The following is a 19848-nucleotide window of genomic DNA, read 5'->3' on the forward strand; positions in this document are numbered from 1 at the left end:
GCACTCTATCTAAAACACTAGAAGGCACTCTATCTAAAACACTAGAAGGCACTCTATCTAAAACACTAGAAGGCACTCTATCTAAAACACTAGAAGGCACTCTATCTAAAACACTAGAAGGCACTCTATCTAAAACACTAGAAGGCACTCTGTCTAAAACACTAGAAGGCACTCTATCTAAAACACTAGAAGGCACTCTATCTAAAGCACTAGAAGTCACTCTACTAGGAGCACTAGAAAGCACTCTATCTAAAACACTAGAAGGCACTCTATCTAAAACACTAGAAGGCACTCTATCTAAAACACTAGAAGGCACTCTATCTGAAACACTAGAAGGCACTCTATCTAAAACACTAGAAGGCACTCTATCTAAAACACTAGAAGGCACTCTATCTAAAGCACTAGAAGGCACTCTATCTAAAACACTAGAACAGGATGCTTCGTGCAAAAAGCTTACATCAGCGACACCTCCGAGCTGCTGCCGCAGCTGGGGCAGCACTTTGAAGAGATCCTTTGGAGACAAAGGTTCGGTAAGATCTTCTGAATGCGGCCACTTGCGGGAACTGCCTCGAGGCATCCTGTCTCCGATTGTTGGCTCAAAAGGAGCCTCGTCTTCTCCCCCACCAGGACCGTAGAACCCTCCAGCCACTGGTGCTGCATGAAGGGGGTCGTATGAGCCATTGAATATTCCCGAGCACGTTACGCAGTTCTCAGCGTCGGAGGAGGCTTCACAGCAAAGTAAGCCTTGGCCTTGTGCAGAGTGAGAGGCAGGGTAGCTCGGTGATTCGTCGCCTTCTCCAGCAAGTGTCGAGAGAGAGTGCTGGCTGCTGGTTGCTGTTCGATCCCCCTCCCCCATACTCCAGCCCCTGTAGAGAGATTCCTCTGGGATCTGAAGAAAAGGCAGCGCGAATACGCAGACACATGTGCGTTGCCAGGTGCTCTGATGGACGTCGAGGGAGGTGTGTTCAATGAAGGCTATGCATGCAGAGCTTCTCCTGAGGCAGCGTCGAGACTGGGGAAGTCTTACCTGGAAAAAAGGCTTATTTGAGAGCACTTCGCATGAAGCCTGTCCTTCTGGAAGGGGGTGGCATGCGAGGAGCAGTGGTTCGCGAGGCTTCCCCGATCCGTACACAGAAAACGACGCCAGGGAAGGGGCACTTGTAGGGGGGGGGAAGGGGTCTAAAAATTTAATCTTGATGCGGCTTTCTGTTTGGGGAGGGGCGTTCTTCGGAGGAGGATCGAATACACCATGACTCCAATCTGGAACCTCGACAGGGGGGGGCCCTCCATGATGCACAATCGGTAAGAAGGGACTGCCACCCCTACTGCCCCCCTCCTCGCAGGGGAATCCAGAGTTGCGCATATGCCGCTCTGGCCGCTTCTCGCCTCCTCCCCCCAATGGGAGTGCTGCCGCTCCTAAGGGTGGAATGAAGGCTGGAGACTCAGAAAACGGCCCTTCAGGGGATTCAAGGCCTGGGAAGGCACCCTCGCCTACTGCAGAGCAAATGCGGATCCAACCAAGGCAGAGCGCGACGCCAAGCAGCAGCCGAGGCTGCACACGCTTTCTGAGGACCACCATTCCTACGAGTATTTTAAGGCACCTGCATGTTCACGCACTCGCATTAGGCTCAGGTGTAGGCTGCTGTTGAGCACACGAAGCACAACAGCTACGGCAGTTCATATTCGAAGATGGAGAGCCACATGAGCATAGGCGACTTGCCTGAGGAGAGCTGAGAGCCCTGCTAATGTCTCTTAGATGAACTTTAGGGGCTTTCAGTGCACGAAAAAAACAAAATCAGTCTTGGTGGGCAAGAACACGAAGTCGCAAGAAAATGAACGGCGGGAGGTATTCAGGATATACGACTCGTGAGCCTATGGCAGGACCGCCTTGAAGGACCCTTGAGGCCAGCTCGAAAAGTTTCACGTCAAAAGAAAAAGCCAAACAATAGATATGCAGAGAGTAATTAGCACCAAGCCACTTCACGCCAGAAACTATATAAAGCAGCAACGTGGGGGCGCACGGGCAGAGCGTGCTGCAAGGGAAACTGCAGCAGACCGAGTTGTACTCGACGGTCCATCATGACAACGCCTCGTGTCAGTAATCATAGTACACTAATTTTACCGAAATTTACCCTTAGTACATACTAGAAACATATCTAAGCTTCATGCAGCTCAAATATACAATTTAATGCAATATTTCTGGGCTTTCAACACCAGAGCATGGCCGCATGGCTCCCCCTTGTCACTGCAACCGCTACAACAGAAATGAATAAATCGCTTAGACTTCCTTGTCCTTCCTGAATCAGACACTGTAATTGACCACTTCTTGCACAGATTTCAAGCAAACTGTTTTTCTAGACCGGCATTGCAGCCTTTTCCACACACTAGGGAAATCAAGGGTCACTGAAAAAACTCGCGTAATGGTTTTGCATGCAGTTTTGGATTAGAAGTCGTCAGAGTCTGTACGCACAGCAAATGATACTCCTTGAGCAAGCGTCTGTACTTACCCCGTGTGTCAGTGATCTAGACAAACCATACCTAAGGATCTAGGTGGCCAAGGTACACTCCTTCTACACCCCTTGTACTTCAACTCCTCTTTGGCAGTGCACACTGTAGGTATGCGACAACACAGCGAATAGGAGAGCAAGTATCTGTTGAGTCATGCAGACTGACTCCTGGTGTGCAACGGTGTGTGATACAGCGGGCTAAACTACACTAGTTGGCTTGTTTGTTGGTGTAGCGTATCATTGCACAGGAATGCTAGCTCGATACGACGAGGTGTTTGACGCAGATTTGCCTGCGTCATACATACCCAGATGCAATGTGCGACTACCCGTGAACGCTTAGAGGGCTTAGAGAGTGCACCTATGCGCATCCTTGGTGTCGCTCTGCCTTCATGTCGGGAGTCCTAGGGGCCCAGTAAGGGTAACGAGGATCCTCTTCTGGAAAGCATGTGATAACAACTTATCAGGCTTGCAGCAGTGAGTGTTAAGAAGAGTGGTTCGAGGCGAGGCTGGAGCGAACTCATCTCGTTCAAAAAGAAATGCATCACGGCGCATCTAAGAGCCACCTTGCTCTGCATTTATCTAGGAGGCCAAAAGTTGATCTAAGCCACCCGCACTACTACAGACAGGCGGGCAAGCCAGGGAGCCTCGATGGATGTATGCATATATGTGTCCACATATATACATATGTACATGTGTATTCGTGGAAATGCTCAGCGAAGAAAAGGAACTACTTTCTAAGCCTGCATGAACGATAGGCCCCCTTCAGTTTGCTGTACTGACCCTAACGTGGCGGCTTTTCGGCGGCTTGTGCCTGAGAGAATCTCTCTCCCCGTTTTATTTTAGTTGCCCAAGCTTCCTCTCTAGCAACTCCTAAGTGTGGCACCTCTCTAGCTTAATAAGGGCTACAACGCGGCAGCAGGATAACCACCGGGTAAAAAGGCATATAACCTGAGAATACAATCTCTGTTTGCCTCTGAAGAGGCACGCAAAGCAGTTCATGTATTAATTCCACCCTCCTTTTCTGTCGCTGCTGCAGCAGAAGCTTAAGGCCTCCCGCTGCTTCCTAGATCAGTCTACACCCCAGCAAGCAGCAGTAGCTCTCCCTCTTCAGTCACCATCGATCTGCGACCTCCCAAGGGAAACACTGCAGACTGTTTGTTCGCTGCGTTGGTTTCTGCATCTCCCGCTTTTTTATGTGCCCCAAGGAGACGCGCCAGGGCACTAGGCGCTCCACTCCTTCCTGCTGCTGGTGCAGCTGTGTTGCGACTAGAGCTACTGCTAGGGTGTAGAGACACTCCGGGGGGCACAACCGCCTCTGCGCCTACGTGCAACTGATGCAGCAGCACAGGACCGCCCTCCCCCAACCCGACAACTGACCAGCAGCGCAGCATCATGCCTTCGCCACGGCTTCCAGAGGGAGCAGCAGCCGTGACGAGCCACACCTCAGGAGCAGCGCTCCCCCATCCAAACGCACGCGTAACAGCTACGGAGACTATGGGGGCCCCCGGGTGGGCCCCCCACCTGATAACCTCCTCCTCTAAGCCCACTTCTACCGCATGCACCGACCCCTCCGTATCCCCGTACACAACGCAGCGCAGCGCAGCGCAGCTGCCGTTGCAGCACGTCGCTCTGAGGCTGCTGCTGCAGCAGCTGTCTGGACACCCCGCAGCAGCAGCCAGACACGCTGGACAGCACAAGGGCCCCTCCTGCAGAACCGCCAAGCAGAAACATGTCGGAATGTGCGTGGCAACGACATCCCAGGTGCCGCCGCTACTGCCTGCTGCTGCCCCTTCCTGCATGTCGGATGCAGCTTGCGACGCAGAAGCCGCGAGACGCGCTCTGGTGTGCAGAAGATCATCGCAAGTAATCACAGAAACGAGTCGAGGGGCCCCCGAGGGCCCCACACTCGTGAGCTGCCAGATACAGAGACAAGGCCCCTCAAGAGAGGGCATGCGGCCTTTGCATGCACCGTCGGGTGTCTGTACTCCCGAACGCGTAGGCGACACATCGTCTGTATCAGACGCCGCCGCTTGCGAGCCAAATCCCCACAAACTGACAGCCCAGCTCGTAGAATCAAACCAGCCTTCTTCTTCTTCGTCGCCTCCGCCCTCCTGCCGCTCTTGACCCCGTGGCGCCTTCCCAGCAGCAGTGGCTGCAGCTGCAGCTGCTGCTGCTGCTGCCTTCGTGCCGTTGCCTGCAGAGAGGGGGGCCCCCAAGCCTCGAAAGAAGCCTCGACGGCCTCTTCCCGCGACTCGAAAAGCCTTAGCACGCCACCCAAGGGCCTTATGCGAGCCTCCGATCACTGGAGCTGCAGCAGTGGGGGGCTGCTGCCGCATCGCAGAAGAAATTGAGAATCTCGAAATAAAAGTGCGCGAGTGCAACACACGCGCCACAAAGCCTTGCTTCGCCTGGGATCGAAGCCCCCCCAACAGACGCAACGCATGCGGCCTCCTCCTTGACTTGCCTTTCAAACCTTCGCCCTTGCTGCTCCCAAGAAGCGTCTGCTGCTGCTTGTCGCCGCTCATTTCCGCAGCCTCCACGGAGCGCAGACGCTGCAGCAGCGTGCGGGGTGTCGCGACACCAGGAACCAACAGCGTCGTGCTCTGCAGCAGCTGCCGCTCAACGCCGATCCCCAGCGTCACGACAAAGCAGCCGCTGCCATCAGCGGCTGCTATCTGCTGCGTCACCGTGTGCGCCTTCCAGCAAAGGGAAGGTCTGCATGCGCGCTGTCGCTGCAGATCGTAGCTGCCGCTGCTGCTATTGCTGCTGCTTGGAGGGACGAATGCGTTGCTTCTGCTGCTGTCGCCGCCCCCCCACCCCCCCCGAGAAGAGCCTCTTGCTGCTGCGGCAGCTGCTGCCGAGGCGCTAAGAGTTTCTGCCACTACGGAGGGGGAGAGGAGGGGCCCCCGGAGAAGCGAATACAGATACACCCACCCTGACGCATCTGAAACAAGGAGACTGTCTCCCTGAAGCACCCAAGCAGCACACGTCACATCCGGTGCTGCTGCTGTTGCTGTTGCTGCGGATGACTGCATAGCGGCAGTATGCGATGCGAAAAGCTGCTGCTTCAGACTCTGCTGCTGCTGCTGCTGCTGCTGCTGCTGATTTTGTTGAGACCGCAGCATGAGCGGCAAGGCGTGAGACAGTCCCCCTTTTCTGAGCTGCTGCCGTTGCTGCTGCTGATCTGTAGGCTGGAAGTCTACGGTGTCTATCCGGCAAAACTCAGCAGAGCCAGCAGCAGCAGGAGCAGCTGCTCCTGCTGCAGCAGCTGCTGCTGCTGCTCTAGGGAGGCTTCGCGCGCCAGTTCCAAAGGGCCTAAGAACCGGAGTGAGGATGGAGGGGCCCCCTGGGTAGAGGGGCCCCTGAGGGGCCCTTAGGAGCGCTGCGAAGATGGGAAGAAACGGGTGTGCAGCGACAACGCCAGAAAACTCAAAAGCCACACGCATGGAAGACAAGGGAGAAAAAGCTCCATAAGGGAATACGGGGGGGCTGTTGCTGCTGCTATGGCTGCTGCTAATGCTGCCGGTGACAGCATCCGTCACACGGGCAAGAAGTCGCGAATACAAACAAAGCCGCGAAGTCTGCGTGATCAGGAAGAGCGAAGTGTCTCTAGACAGCATGTGCCCCACCCATTCGGCTGCCCCCACACGTCTCCGCTGCTGCTGCTGCTGTTCAGACAGCACAGAAAAATTGCCGCTTTCTCCTTCATTCCCTTCTTCTTCGTCTTGGTCGTCTTCGAAAGACAGAGGACGCCGTGAACGCAGCAAACACGGAAAAGCTCCTCCAGATCCGCATACATCCGATACTAAGGGCAGATGCAGGAGGGGGAGGGAGGCGAAAGAAGACGTTGTTGCTGCATTTTTTTCCCGCTGCTCTTGCTGCTCTTGCTGCTCCTGCTGCAGGAGGAGGGAAGAATAGTGGACTCGACGTGCTGCCTTTCTGTAGCGGCGCTCTGCAGCCGCTGCTGCTGCAGCCGCAGCAGCGCAGTGGGTGCTCTCCTGGCTGACGACTCCCAGCAGCGCATGCGGCAGCGTGAAGGCACGGAGGCCCCTGGGGGGCCCCTCGGGAGTGCGGAGGCTTGCGACGAATTCGCTCGAAAGATTCAATCCTGCTGGACTGCAGTGTCTGCTGCAGCTGCTGCTGGTGGCAGCAGCAGTTACTGTTCCCAGTAAGGCTGCAAGCGGCAAGCTTCCCCACTCGTGCTCAAGAGCGACAAGCGCGGCTGCTGCGCTGCACTCCGCTGTTTGATGCTGGAGTGCGCGCTGCCGCTGCTGCCGACTCCACGGAAACAAAGCTCCGCTGCGATTGCGCCTTGCCACTTCAAAAGCATTGCCAAGGCTGCTGTTGCTGCTGCAGAGGGACTGCACGACGCTCCCTGGAAACAGCGCTGCAGCAATAACCGGAAGAGACGGAATGCACGTTGCTCTCACGATGTGCTCGGCGACGCGGCTGGATAGGACTTGCTGATGGTGGTTGTGGGTGGGGTTGTGGTTGTGGTGATGGTGGTGGTGGTGATGGTGGTTATGGTGGGGTCGGTGGAGTTCGTCATGCAGAGGATTGCCTCCATCTAGAGGGGGGAGAGCACTGTTGAAGCGGCGAGCTGCCACTCTCTGGGTAGAGCTGCTGTTCGCAGCAGGTGTCAACGACAGTCTCTCTTTTGCTGCTGCAGCTGTGCGCGAGGAGGCAGTGCCGCTGCTTTTCTGTTGGCGTTGCATGTGTGCTTCCGCTTCAGCAGTTGTTGGCGAGCTGGAAGCTGCTCCCTCTCGAGAAAGGCGGCTACCAGTGTGCGGTTGGAGCGAGTGGTGGTGTGCATGCATGAGCTTCTGCCGGTGCTGCGGATCAAGAAACTGTCTGCTGAGGTGACGCATGCCTTGAACGAGCAAATCTCTGCTGTGCAGCTGATGCAGCGTTCCGAGAGAAGGAAGCTGGTGCAGCGGCAGAAAAGAAGTCTGCTGCAACGTCCACTGCATGCGGCTGCAGCAGTCAAGGCTCTCCCAGAGACACCCTAGGCCCTTGCCTCCCCACGTCTCTGCTGCTGCTCGCAGCAGCGAAGTGCGTCGCACAGTTCGTGGCGACGCTGCTGCTGAAGCTTCTGCCGCTGCTGCTGCTGCGGTAGGCAAGCTATCGGAGAGCAGCGGCAGCAATCCTGCTGCAGCAGGCAGCAGCGATCGCAGGAAAAGAGGCCTCAACTGAGTGCAAAGGAAATCCGCAACAGAAGCGCTCAAATACGAAAGACTGCTGCAGAGAGAATACGCTTCGTCTGCTGCTGCTCTTGCTCTTGCTCTTGCTGCTCCACCTCCGTGCTCTTCCTCGTGCTGTTGAGGCAACGGCTGGCCATATGACGCGACTTCCTTCTGCTGCAGAACAAGCGCCGCTTTCTCAGCGTCTTGCTGCAGCAGGCATGCAAGAGGCTTGCGATCCTGCTGGCACATGGAGCGCTCCTGCTGCCTCTGCTTCAGAAGATCCTCCTCTGCCAAGGCAGCCACTGCGGTGCGCTGTGCCTCTGCAGTTACGGCTTGCAGCGCCTCCAAAATGAAGTCAAAGATTCGTGTTGCAACGCAGGATGCTATGGCGAAGGCGGGAGTCGATCCTGCGACTGCTGCGGCTATGCCGTCTCCTGCTCCTGCCCCTTCTTCAGCAGCTGTTGTGCCGCGGCAGAAAGAGGCAGAACGGGCAGCAATCCAGCGCGGCTGCAACAGCTGCTGCAGCAGGCGCAACACGTCGTGCTGGAGTAAGAGGCATCGTGGACGACACAAGATGAGTTGCAGCAGCGCTGAGATCTGGGAGGCGAGCAGCAAATTCCTCTCTTCCTCGATCCTGTTGCTGCTGCATCTGTAGTTGCTGTTGCTGCCTCTGCTGCTGCCCCTGCTCCTGCTGCTTCTGAATCTTGAAACTCCCTGCTGCTTGAGGCTGCCGCTGTTGCATCTCTTGAGGAGGGGACTGTCGCATGCGGAGGCAGCTGCGGCTGCTGAAGGCATTGGCTGCGTGTTAGGCCCCCCCTCTGGGGAGAAAACTGCTGGGAAGGATGACAGCACTGCCAGAAAAACGCCGCAGCACCCTACCACAACGACGCTGTACAGCCGCTGCAGCTCTGGCAGCAGCAGCGCACGCGGCGTGTTGCTGCTGCTGCCAGAGCTGCAGCAGCAGCAGCAGCTGCACGCGGAGTCTGTCTGTCTTTGCAGCTCGCTGACGCAGAAAGTGAGGCAGCAGTAGAGAGCTGGGAGGGAAAGGAGCTTGGGGTGTAGGGGCGGCATTTCCAGCGTGTCGCGCAAAAGCTGCACGAGCAGCTGCTGCAGTCCAGGCGTTTTGAAGTGCAGCGGATCCACTGGCAAAGCAGCAGCAGGAGACGCATGCGTGACAGAATCGTCCGAGGAAGTCGAGCAGAAGAAGACACCTGCCAACCCTGCAGACGCGAGGAAGACTGCGTCAGACTGGAGAGGCGAAAGCGCTGCAACGGAGGCAGCAGCAGTTACCCTCCTTGCATCTGCCGCTGCCTCTGCTGCGCTCAGAAGCTGGAAGTACGCCACAGTAGCGAGGTGGTAAGACACAGCCGAGAAAAGCGCAGCGTCGGATGCCTCCAGAGAGCTTCCAGGAGTAGTATGCCCCTCTGGAGTGCCGAGAGACGCAGAGGAAGAAGTCGGCGAAGAACCCCCCCGCAAGCCTGTTGTCGTTGTTGCTGCTGCCCAAGGCATCTGACGAAGACTTCCTTGCTGCTGCATCGACAGGAGATCATTAAGCGCAGCTCGAAGCATCCACGGATACTGCAGCCGCAAGACGCTTGCAGGGCTGCTGCTGCTGCAGCAGCTGCTGCCGCTGCTACTCGGGTAAGCGGCGCATGCGGAGGGAGGGGGAGGCTTGTCGACACGCCAGCAGAGAGCAAGGGAGAGCCGAAAGACGGCTTGCTGAAGCGCTTCCTCGGTGAGCTGGAAGCTCCTAAGGCCTCTTTCCTTAGACATGAGTGGCGGTGTGTCGTCGCAGCTGCTTAGACTGCAAAAAACGGCGCTTGTTGTTGCATCGCTATCTGGAGGCTGCTCTTCTAGAGGAAGCGCTAGCGCTTCCTGCACTTCCTCCGCCGCTGATCCTAGGCATGGGAGTGCGCTCGATGAGCAGCAGAGCTGGAAAGGAGACTGACACAGCAAGGCTTCTCTGCTTCGGGAGACGCTTGCCAGCAGCGGTGGCAGCAGGAGACCTCGCGTGCTGCTGCTGTACACTGCAATGCTGCTGCCTAGACTCTCGATGAGCAGCAGCAGAGGATTCTCGAACGCTTCAGGGGGTAAATGCTCTCCTTGCTGAGGCTGCTGTGCATGCGGCTGGCTCGTTTCTTTCTCTCTGGTCATGACGTTCGCCGCACTGCCTTCACGCCTTGTCATCGAGGGACTGTTGCTGCTGCTGCTGCTGCTGTTGCTGCTGCTGCTGCTGCTGCTGCTGCCAATACACATCTGTTCACCTGTTGTAAGCCTCCAGGAGGGAGCTGTTAGCAGCAGCAGCACACTAGGCTGCAAATCCAGCAAGTTGCGAACAGCAGCAGGGGAGGATTCCTGCTGCTGCTGCTGCAATGCGCTGGATAGAAGCAGCGGCGGAGCTGCAGCGGCAGCGAATGCATGCAGAGCACCCCAGATCGTGGGAAGCTCAGCGTCAGGGAGCAGAAGCCTATGCGAGAAGCCTTTTTTATGAGTGAAATTCGAAAAAGACTCCTCTTTAAGCGCCTGCGCAAGCCCAAAGCGCGAAGCATGAAGCGCAAGAAGAGAAACAGCCGCCACAGCAGCCAGGAAGGATTGCCCCTTTCGGGTGTACAGACAGCTCAGGAGGTACATGTCACATTCTGCTGCGCAACCAGCCGGATCGGCGAAGCTCCCCGAACAAACGTGGCATTGAGTGGCGTTGAGGCTGCTGTTGCCTCCTGCTGTTGTCTTCAGGAGAGATCCTGCCGATCCGCTGCTGCTCCCGTATGTGCTGTTGCCTGTGCAGAGGCTGCTCATACGCACGTGGCTGCTGGCGTCGTGTCTTTGACTGCTCTCTTTCGCCCCTTCGAAGGCGTCCAGGAGAGACTCTTCTCGCACAGAAGCTCCCCCCTGCCACGCCATTCGCTTCTGCTGCACACGTCGCATCGGCAGTGCCTGGCGAATGCACATCCGGTAGAAGGCAAGAGACAGCGAAGGAGCTGACACTCGCCAGCAGTGGTCGTCATACACGCCGTTCTCCCCCACGCTTGCTGAAGAGGTGGACGTTTCTGGAGCAGCCTTGGAAGGCATCCCTGCGGGGATTTGCTGTGAGCGCTGCATGCCTTCTTGGAAGTATGCACGAGGATTAAAAAATTTCCTCTCCTGTGGAGGCTTGCCGTGTGGCAGCTGCTGCTGCTGCGCATCTCCGGTGTAAGGCGGGAGGAGGGCAGCGAAAGCTCGCGCGTAGTATCCAGCGATCCAGTAACAGCAGAAACACATCCAGATGTCGCCTCGTGCTGCAGCCTCGGGCAGGAGTCGCTGCAGCAGCACACGCGAATATTCTGAAGCAGCAGACGAGGCGTTTTCTGGCGTAGTCGAGGACGAGCCGCTGCGTGAGTGGGATGCGAAAGAAGCTCCCGTTCCAGAATCTGCATTCGGCGAAAGACTGCTGAAGACGGAGGCAGATTGTTGCTGTTGAGACTGCGGATAGTAGGCTTCCGAGGCTGCATCCGTTCCGAGAGGAGGTGCTCCAGGAGCATAGACGGCAGATCCTACTCTGCATAGGAAAAGTGCTAGCTGCGTGTCTTTGAGAATTCTGCAGCATTCCCAGCCAGCAGGCACACAGGGCACACGCAGACGCAGCAACACTGCCAGTTTCTCTGCAGCGCAGGAGGGAGGGAGCAGCCAGCGTCTCGAGGCAAAAGGAGGCGCAGCAGCCTTGCCGCTTGAGGCAGCAGTCACAAGGAAAGGCTGTCTTGCCTGCAGCAAACATCCGCTATTTCTCGGTAGCTACTCGCTATCGCAAAGAAGGCAAGCGCTAAGAAGGGGCGCCTTTGTGTCAGCAGTCGAAAGGCGTTGCGCTCCGCTGCGAGACGCCAGCGATTATCCGAAAAATCGGACTGAAGAAATTCAGCTACCTGAACGTGAAAGAACAGGAAACGTTCATGTAACGACACGCATAAAAAACAGACAGATACACACACAGAGTGAGAGGTAGAGAGAGAGAGACAGACACAGAGAGACAGAGAGAGCGAGACAGAGATAGATAGATAGAGAGAAACAGATAGGCATTTACACACACATGCAAAGACACATACATACATATATATACACACACATATACACAAAGATATACACACACATATACACATGTACACACACATATACACATATACACATACACACATGTCAGACACATGGACATGCAGAGACAAACAGACGTATACGAACATACACAATGGCATCACGTGTCATTTATTTTTGTGCCTCAGCAGGGAAATAACGACAAGAATCACAAGAGCTCCAAGAAGCAATAAATATGCCGGAAAAGCGGCGCGGGGGTTTTTCTCTGGAGGAAGACTCTGCAGCATGCGTGTGCTGCGAACGAAAGGGCACTTCAACCAAGAGGGAGGGGAAAGGAAGGAGGCATGAAGGAATAAAGTTGGAGCTTTAAAATAGGCATTTGAACGCCTTAGAGAGAGAGAGCACCGAACGGAAGTGCAGGAAGAAAATGGAGAGAGAGAGAGAGAGAAAGAGCATATGCCCTGGCAAGGCTGCTACGGGAGAAGTACAGCAGATATTGGAGTTTTTCGAAAAGCATGTGGGAAGAGAGGAGAGGATGCTAGGACGCATTAGTAACGCACTCTAGCATTTCCTTGCGCCTTGAATGAAGCCACCATGAGGCTTTTTTTGCCGCTGATGGCTGCCCAGAGAGCGACAAGGTCTGAAGCGCTCGCGGCAGTCCCCCCCCCTACTCCGAAGCTTCTCTGCTGCTGCAGCTGCAGCTGCTGCTGCCGCTGCGTGATGGAAGCAGTGCTGCTCAGGGAAGAAAATGGAGCACTGCTCTCGCTGCTGCCTGGGCTTAAGGCAAGCGTTCCTTGCTGCTGCTGCTGCTCCGCAGCTGCCATCTGGATGGCGTCTGCTAGGAGACAGTCGCACAGCTGCTTGACAGTGGAGGGACTGCGAATCCAGAAGCCGACACCTCGCTGCACAAAAAATCACGCAGACGGAGCAGAAGCTGCAGAGAGGAGGCACAAGCATCCTCGATCGCCGATGTACAGACATTGTCTTCTCTGCAACAGCAGCAGCAGCGTGCCGCTTGCTGCAGAGAAGCAGCCTCTGGTGGGAGCTCCATCACCGACCACAACCCCCCCTGCTTCCCCCCTTCCGTCCAGCTCGAAGGCAGCACCAGACTCTGCTGCGGTAAATCTTCCGAGTCATCAAGCGCGCGCAACTCGCAACTCGCAACTTGCAACTGGAGCAATCGTGATTGACGAGAAAATTCGCGAAAAAAAACTCACCCGACGAAGGATCGGCCATACAAGTCGCCTCTCCGGATGAGCTGCTCTGGATTGCTGCAGCACCAGCTGGAAGAAATCCTCTTCCGCAGCTGCATGCAGACACCAGCAGATGTCTTCGCTGCTCAGAAGTGCTTCTGCAGGCAGGTGTGCAGCAGCTCGAGGAGGAGTCTCTGATGCTGCAGTGGCTGCTGCGAAGGATTTTCCAGACGGCCAGCTGAAGCTTGAAGCCGACTGACACGGCAGCGGAGAGACTGAGCCGCTGCGTAGCCGCTGCTGCTCGTGCTGCAGTTGAGACAGCCGCTCTTGCTGCTGCTGCTGTTGCTGTTGCTGCTGCTGTTGCTGCTGCTGCTGTTCGGCAGCAGCGGCAATTTCTGCCTCCTGCAGACACAAAAGAGACAGACACCGGAACGCCGCAAAAGCAGATGGAGACGCATGAAGGCGGCAGTTTTCGTTTGTTTGAGCAGCTTTTTCAGCTGCACTGCATGTCGTCAAGGGAGAGAGAAGTAGAGCAGCAACGCGAGCCGCAGCGACAGCAAAAACAAAGCCCTCTAGAAGCACTGGACCCACTCGTAAAAACAACAAGGCTAGGTGGAATCTGCGGCGACTGCTGTCAACGCTGCAGATTTGCGTGGCGTGCTCTGCAGTGGCTGCCGCCGCACTGGCAGCGGCAGCAACTGCCCTTGCAGCAGCTTCTGCCTCGTTCTGTCGCATTTTTCTGCTGCTGTTGCAATTGCTGCTGTTGCTGTTGCTGTTGTTGCTGCTTTCAAGACCTTCTTCTTCTGCTGTGCTCTGTCGCGCAGCCGCAGCGACATCCGCAGCTGCCGCAGCTGCGGCAGCTGCAGCGGCAGGGAAGTCTGCTGCAATTCCTGCAGCTGCCACGGCAGTTTGTAGGGGGCTTTGTTGCTCTTCGTCTAGCTGCTGGAGCGCGCTGACAAGACACCGCAACAGCGACACCTCCCGAGGGGTCAGTGCCAAGCCAGGGGAAGGCACAGTTCTCAGCAGCTGCAGAAGCTGCGTGTACTCGTCTTGGGTGAGGCTTGCTCGAACGGGAGCTGCCACGACGACGTCGACTGCCGTTTTTTCCACTGCTTCTCGAAGCGCGGTGGATCCTGCAGCTGATGCAGCTCCTGCTTCTGCAGTTGCCGCCTCCCTTCCTGGAGAAGCGCTCCCAGCTGCCTCAGGAGACTCCTTCTCGGCAGTCTCCTTCGAAATGCTAAAGCCGAGCAACTCCCTCACGTCGAACGGATCGTCGTCTGCAGCGCCGCCAAGACTGCTGTCGTGCCCTCCAAAGAGGGAGAAGGCAGCAGACTTTTGCGCGACGTTTGCTGCTGCTGAGGCTGCTGAGGCTGCGTGTGCTGCCGTCGCTACAGTGCGCGGCGAAGTGCTCCAGTCTAGAGGGCTTATCCAGTCGCTCATGGGCTGTTCTTGCGCATGCCGCGAGAGCAGGCGCTCCCCTCCTTCGCCAAGCGAAAGAGGCGCAGACGGGGAGACGTCGAGAGGCATAGCCGCAGCTGCGGCAGCAACTGCCGTGGCAGCCGAAGGCTGCATGCAGGCAGGGAGACATCGCCGAGCCCACTGTACATACACCTCGGCGCTCTTGGGCCGGCGTCGACGCCACGCCATGAGCCGCTGCTGCTCTGCCGCAGTAAGCGGAGTGCTGCGCTGCTGGAGAAGATCCTGCTGATACTGCGCAGCTTGCTGCTGCGAAATAAGGTCGGAAAGCAGACACCCTGCTGCTGCCATGGCTTGCTGCAGCAGCTGAGCAAGCTCGCATCCGCTTTTGCGCCGACACACTTCGCAGACTGCACTGACACTCACGCCTGCTGCAAAGTCTCCACCCCCAGCAGCAAGGGCACCTCCGCATACACTGCAGCTCCCGTCAGACAACACTGCGCCTCCTCGAACGAGCATTCCAGCAGTGTCGTCGACGAGGGGGCGATCCGCCTCCTCCCCCAGGCTAAAGGACAAGTCTCCGAGTAACGATCGCGATTTCTCTTGCTGCTGCTCTTGCTGCTCTTGCTGCTCTTGCTGCTTCTTCATCCCGCAGCAAGGCTGCGGCTTCACAGCTAGCAGACACCGCAAAAGAACCAACAACAACCATCTCACCGACGCACCGTACCCGCAGCGCAACAGCTGCTGCAGCACTTCTGGGGAGTACAAACGGCAGCTTCCGTGCATCTGAGCCGTTTGCTCAGCAACTACTCCATCAGCGAGAGCATCAGGATCCTGCCTTTCCTGCGAAAGCGACTGATAGGGCACTTCCCCGCCTCTGTTCTGCTGCTGCTGTTGCTGCTGCTGCTGCTGCTGCTGCTGCTGCTGCTGCTGCCGCGCGCGTGCCATCGCCACATCGACGGCAGCCGCTGCTGCAGTCAACGCATGCACGCGCTGTTGCTGCTGCTGCTGCTGCGCAGTTGCTCTAGCGATGTGGAAAGCCTCCACCTCGGCAGCGGGTGCGGGGCCCCACACTTCGTTCCCCGAGTGTACAGACACTGGAATAACGCCTTTTGCTGCAGTCAGCAGACGTCCAGGCAGCTGTCGAAAGTAAAACATGGATTTGTTGTTGCTTGCGTTTGCGCTTGTGCTGCTGCTGCTGCTGCTCTCGCCCCCTCCAGCATCCATCTGCAAGATCAGCGATCCTCCCCGACCCCACCAAGCATCGTAGACACCAACACTGCCGCCTGCGCCGCCAGCATTGTTGCTGCCAGACGTATTGCCAGAGGTTCCGTTGTTGCTGCCGCGATGCGAGGCAGCGAAAACGCAGATCCATGCTGCTGCTGCTGCTGCTGTGTGCTGTACGTACACTGCAATGCGGCGGCTGTATGAAGGAGGAGGTGCCCCTCCATTCTCATTATTGCAGAGGCTTTCCGACTTGACGAGGATGGCGAGACGACCATCGGGGAGAAAACAACAAGAGAGATCTCCGGAGTGGCCACCTCTGCGCCATGCAGCGGAACCAAAAGCAGCACTGTCTGGGAAGCTGCTCGACTGCTGCAGCGCTGGGGAGAGCGACGCTTGGGGGTTTAAGCTGAGAAGATCCAGAAGATCCTTCTGAATTTCTTGCCCTCCTTCGCCGTTGTCACAGTCGCGGCTGCTGCTGCTGTCTCCCATACATCCAGAACAGGCGGGCAGGAGCAGGGGAAGAGCGTGCAGCGAGAAAACGTGCGCAGCGAGAGAGCTGCTGCTCTGCAGCACTAGGGTGTCTGCAAGCAGAGAGACGGCATGGATGGATTCGCCTTCTTCACAGATCTTCGCAACGGCGAGAAGAGAGAGCTCTGCTGCGGCATTTTCCGTTTTAGCGCTTGACGCCTCCCCGACAACAGCAGCTCCTATCCCTGCAAGACGCATGCAATAGAGGAACGAAGCATCTGCTGCTGCTGCTGCTGCTGTGGCGACAGCGGCGCAAGCGTTCGATGGTCGCGTTCTCTCGGGCAGAAGCTCAGCCTGGAAGGAGAAAGATTCTTCGATTGCTTGCGGCGAGGAGCGAGATTTCTGATCTTGGTGCAAGCGCAGCGGCGATGCAATGATCAAACGCTCTGGTGTCAGGACGGCTGCAGCCGTCTGCTGCTGCAGCAACAACTGATGATTCCTTAGCATGCAGCTGCTATGGTCGAAGCACGCAGTATCATGTGCAGCAGCAGCAGCAGCAATTGCTGCTGCTGCTGAAGTTTTGCAGTTGCTTTTCCATGCCCCTAGGAGAGAGACACGCAAGCCGAATCTCACAGAATTGTCTTCGCGTTGGTACTGCTGTTGTTGCTGTTGCTGCTGTTGCTGTTGCTGCTGTTGCTGCTGTTGCTGCTGCTGCTGCTGCTGCTGTTGCTGTTGCTGCTGCTGCTGCTGCTGCGTACCGCACTGTACGTCCACAGCAAATACCAACAACCACAGCGTCCTCTCCTGCTGTCGGTGCTTCTGCTGCGGCAGCTGCGAGGAAGCAGCAGGAGCCGTAGGGATAGCAGCAATTATTAGCAGCAGTACAGACGTTGTGGAGTGCGGAAAAAAGCTGAGCGGCACTGGAAGATCTATGATCTGAGCTGCGAGGAGAAGCGCTTGCTGGTGCTGTTGGCGTTGCTGTTGGTGTTGCTGCTGTTGTTGATGATGGTGGAGATTTGGCTGCTCAGGAGGAGCAAAGAGCCTTTCCACTGCTGCCATGTTAAGGTCTGCGAAGGAGGAGCTCAGACTGTCATGCTGAGGAGAATGCGGCTTGTGCAACACGAGATGCAGCTGCTGCACACCTAGAGCAGACGCAGAAGGGTCGATCTGCAGCAGCAGGAGACGACGCGCATCGGCTGCTGCACACAGCAGCAGCGGCAAGCGTCCTATAGGAGCGATCAGCGCGGCGTCTTCTTCTTTCTGCCGTCGAAGCTGCTGCTGCTGCTGCTGCAACAGCGCTAGGAACGACGCAGGGAAGAAAGAAGCCCATGCTACCGGAGGAAGACTGCTGCTGCTGCTGTCGCTGTCGCTGTTGCTGCTGCTGCTGCTGCCCCACTGTCTGGACAGCAGCAGCCGCTGCTGCTGCTGCTGCAGCGGAGCCGACTGCAGCGCCAGCAGAGGAGGCATGCTGGAAAGCATTCCCTCGTTTGACCATAGCAGCAGCACGCCTGTCTCTGCCGTCCACGCTATGCTGAGAGCATGCTGCGGCAAAGAAGCCAAACCTCGAAGCTGCAATCCTCCTGCCTGCATTCCCCACGCACTCGCTGCTGCTGTTTGCATCTGCGTCTCTGCGACGAGCTGATCTTCTGGAGTGCTGCTGCCTGCAGCTTCGGAGGCGTTGCTGTGTGGATTGCTGCAGCTGCTGGGAATCTCCGTGTCGCCCTCTAAAGGGTCCAATGCCTCGACAGCCACCTGAGAGCGCTGTAGCTGCTGCTCCTGCTGCTCGTTCTCGCTGCAGGCTTGCCGCAAGGCTGGCAGCTCAAGCAGCAGCGAGTAGCTCGCCAGACAGCGAATGCCGTAGTGCACCGCCAGTGCCGTGCTGCTGCTGCTGCTGCAGTCTTTTGGAAGGAGCCGCAGCAGAACGGGAGAAAGCAGCAGCAGCAACTCGTCCCCCTTCGCCGTCAGCACGCGCATGCGGCACGGAGGAATGAGGCACGCAAGAAAGCCGCTGAGAGCACCCCACAGCAGCTGCGGTGTCGCCACAGACGACGCTTTCTCTAGAGCAGGAGAATCATCAGAGGGAAGTGGCGGCAGAGGGGGCAGCAGGGGAGGAGTAATAGCTGTGCCTCCTGCGGCTAAAGCAACTCCTGAGTATACAGGGGGTCCAATGATACACCCTGGTGCACTCAGCAGTCCATCGAGATCAGAGGGGGGAGCGACGGAGATGCGCATCATCTCGCCTGAAAAAACAGCAATATACGCCTCAAGGCGGCAGCGGTGAGTGGCAACGACACGAGACAAGCGACGTCAGCAGCAAGCGTCGCGTGCAGCTTTGAATGCAACACGCGCCAGAGACGCAACAGACAGCAGTCTTCAAAGCAAAACTCTCTTCCCTCTCAAGCATGCACACTTGCACATACTCCACAAATAGACACAAGGCAAGAGAGATTGATAGAGATTGACACGGATATTTGTATGCATATATACATCTAGATATAGTTGCATAGATATAGATATACATATATCTAGATATAGTTGCATAGATATAGATATACATATATCTAGATCTAGATACACAGATATATAGAAAGCCGTATCTATGGAGAGAGACAGAGAAAGATAGAGAGAGATAAAAAAACGCAGCCAAGCAGCAGCAGCGAGAGCAGCAGCAGTTTTTGAGTGTAAGGGCCCTCAAGAAGAAGAATTGGCAGTAGCAGTAGCAGCAGCAGTCGTAGTAGCTAAAGGAGCAGCATTATAACAAGCGCCTCTTCCCCCCAAAAAAACATCGCAATATCCCTCTTTGCAGGCTTCAACCCCTGCAGGGAGGAAGGCAGGGAGGCAGGAAGAGGGGAAGAAAGAGAAGCAACTGACTCCAGAGGTTCGTCTCCGCAAGCGTGACTTCAGTAATTTCTTCGGCTTGAAACGGCGCGAGGGGTATCTCATGCGCAGCTGCTACTTGCTGCAGGAGGGGCAGTCCCCTTGAGCCTCTCGCCAGTGCCTCTACCATGAAGGCTCCAGCTAAGGCTTTTCTTTTTTCCTGCGGCAAGTGCTGCTGCTGAGAATATGGGAGATAGGGGAACAAAACGTGGAGACGAGGCACTGCAGCGAAGGGGGAGGAGGCTTCTAAGCCGTAACACACCAGAGAGTGCTGCAACTGCCGTTCATCGCTCTCCAGCAAGGCATACTTGTACTGCTGGTGTGGCTCTTGCAGAGGCGGCAATAAGATTCTGCCGCAGAGATGAAGCATCGTTGGCGACTGCAGACACCAGAGGTACGTGTTTGCGCTGCATCCTGCAGCAAGCAGCAGCAAGGGAGACACCGACGTAGGCACCAAAAGTGAGGCTCCCGTAATATACTCGGTATGCTGTGCGCAGCAGATCAATCTTGCGTCTCGCAGCACACGGAGGCTGCTGCTGCAGCAGCCGCTGCGTGTAACGTTGCTGTTGCTGTTGCCGCAACAGCTGCTGCTGCCTTGCAAGGCACTCAGCGAGAAGGAGGAGGTGCTACTGTTGCTGCTGCTGCAGCAGCAGCATGCGCTGTTGTGGCAGCCCTCTGGTAGCAAAATAGGCACAGCTGCGGCAGTAAGCGAAGGTGGACACAAGCGCTGTTGCTGCTGCTGCTGCTGCTGCTGCTGTGCTGCAGTGGTGGTGCTACTGTCGGAGGGGTATGCCGAGTTTCGCAAGCTTCCCGCAGAACCGACGCATGCAGGCAGAAGAGAGAAGCCGTTGCTGCTTCTGCCGCTGCTGCTGCGGCTGTTGCTGCAAAGGCTAAGAGGACGAGAGAGCTGCTGGG

General features: G+C 56.7%; 2 protein-coding genes across 2 annotated transcripts; both read right to left on the reverse strand.

The window, feature by feature from the left end:
* Positions 1–196: 196 nt before the first annotated feature.
* On the reverse strand, positions 197–2106 carry LOC113146845 (the record flags this gene model as incomplete). The annotated part of the gene is made up of 5 exons (XM_026335413.1): positions 2022–2106; positions 1618–1761; positions 1028–1491; positions 403–889; positions 197–273 (listed from the first exon to the last, which is right to left on the reverse strand). Coding segments are annotated over exons 1-5 (1257 nt in total), but the record flags the coding sequence as incomplete, so codon positions are not given.
* A 1474-nt stretch (positions 2107–3580) lies between these two features.
* On the reverse strand, positions 3581–19672 carry LOC34624568. The gene is made up of 14 exons (XM_026335414.1): positions 18928–19672; positions 16763–18296; positions 15237–16684; positions 13537–15170; positions 12970–13347; positions 12313–12654; positions 11429–11586; positions 10489–11264; positions 9419–10431; positions 8179–9220; positions 7430–8148; positions 6252–7180; positions 5771–6158; positions 3581–5686 (listed from the first exon to the last, which is right to left on the reverse strand). Exons 1-14 carry the CDS (start codon positions 19301–19303, stop codon positions 3581–3583), a joined length of 12843 nt encoding a protein of 4280 aa, XP_026191199.1. The 5' UTR covers positions 19304–19672.
* Between the last annotated feature and the right edge of the window lie 176 nt (positions 19673–19848).

Source organism: Cyclospora cayetanensis, unplaced genomic scaffold (assembly GCF_002999335.1).
Source record: "Cyclospora cayetanensis isolate NF1_C8 unplaced genomic scaffold, CcayRef3 CcayRef3_contig_69, whole genome shotgun sequence".
NCBI classification, from domain to species: domain Eukaryota; phylum Apicomplexa; class Conoidasida; order Eucoccidiorida; family Eimeriidae; genus Cyclospora; species Cyclospora cayetanensis.

Coding starts and splice junctions, on each gene's coding strand:
- LOC34624568 (XM_026335414.1), bottom strand. CDS start 19,303: ATGCTTCATCTCTGCGGCAGAATCTTATTGCCGCCTCTGCAAGAGCCA. Junction 8,149..8,178: donor GCCGCGCTGGATTGCTGCCC/GTTCTGCCTCTT, acceptor GCGGCACAACAG/CTGCTGAAGAAGGGGCAGGA. Junction 5,687..5,770: donor GAGCAGCAGCAGCAGCTGCT/GCAGCAGGAGCA, acceptor CCTACAGATCAG/CAGCAGCAACGGCAGCAGCT.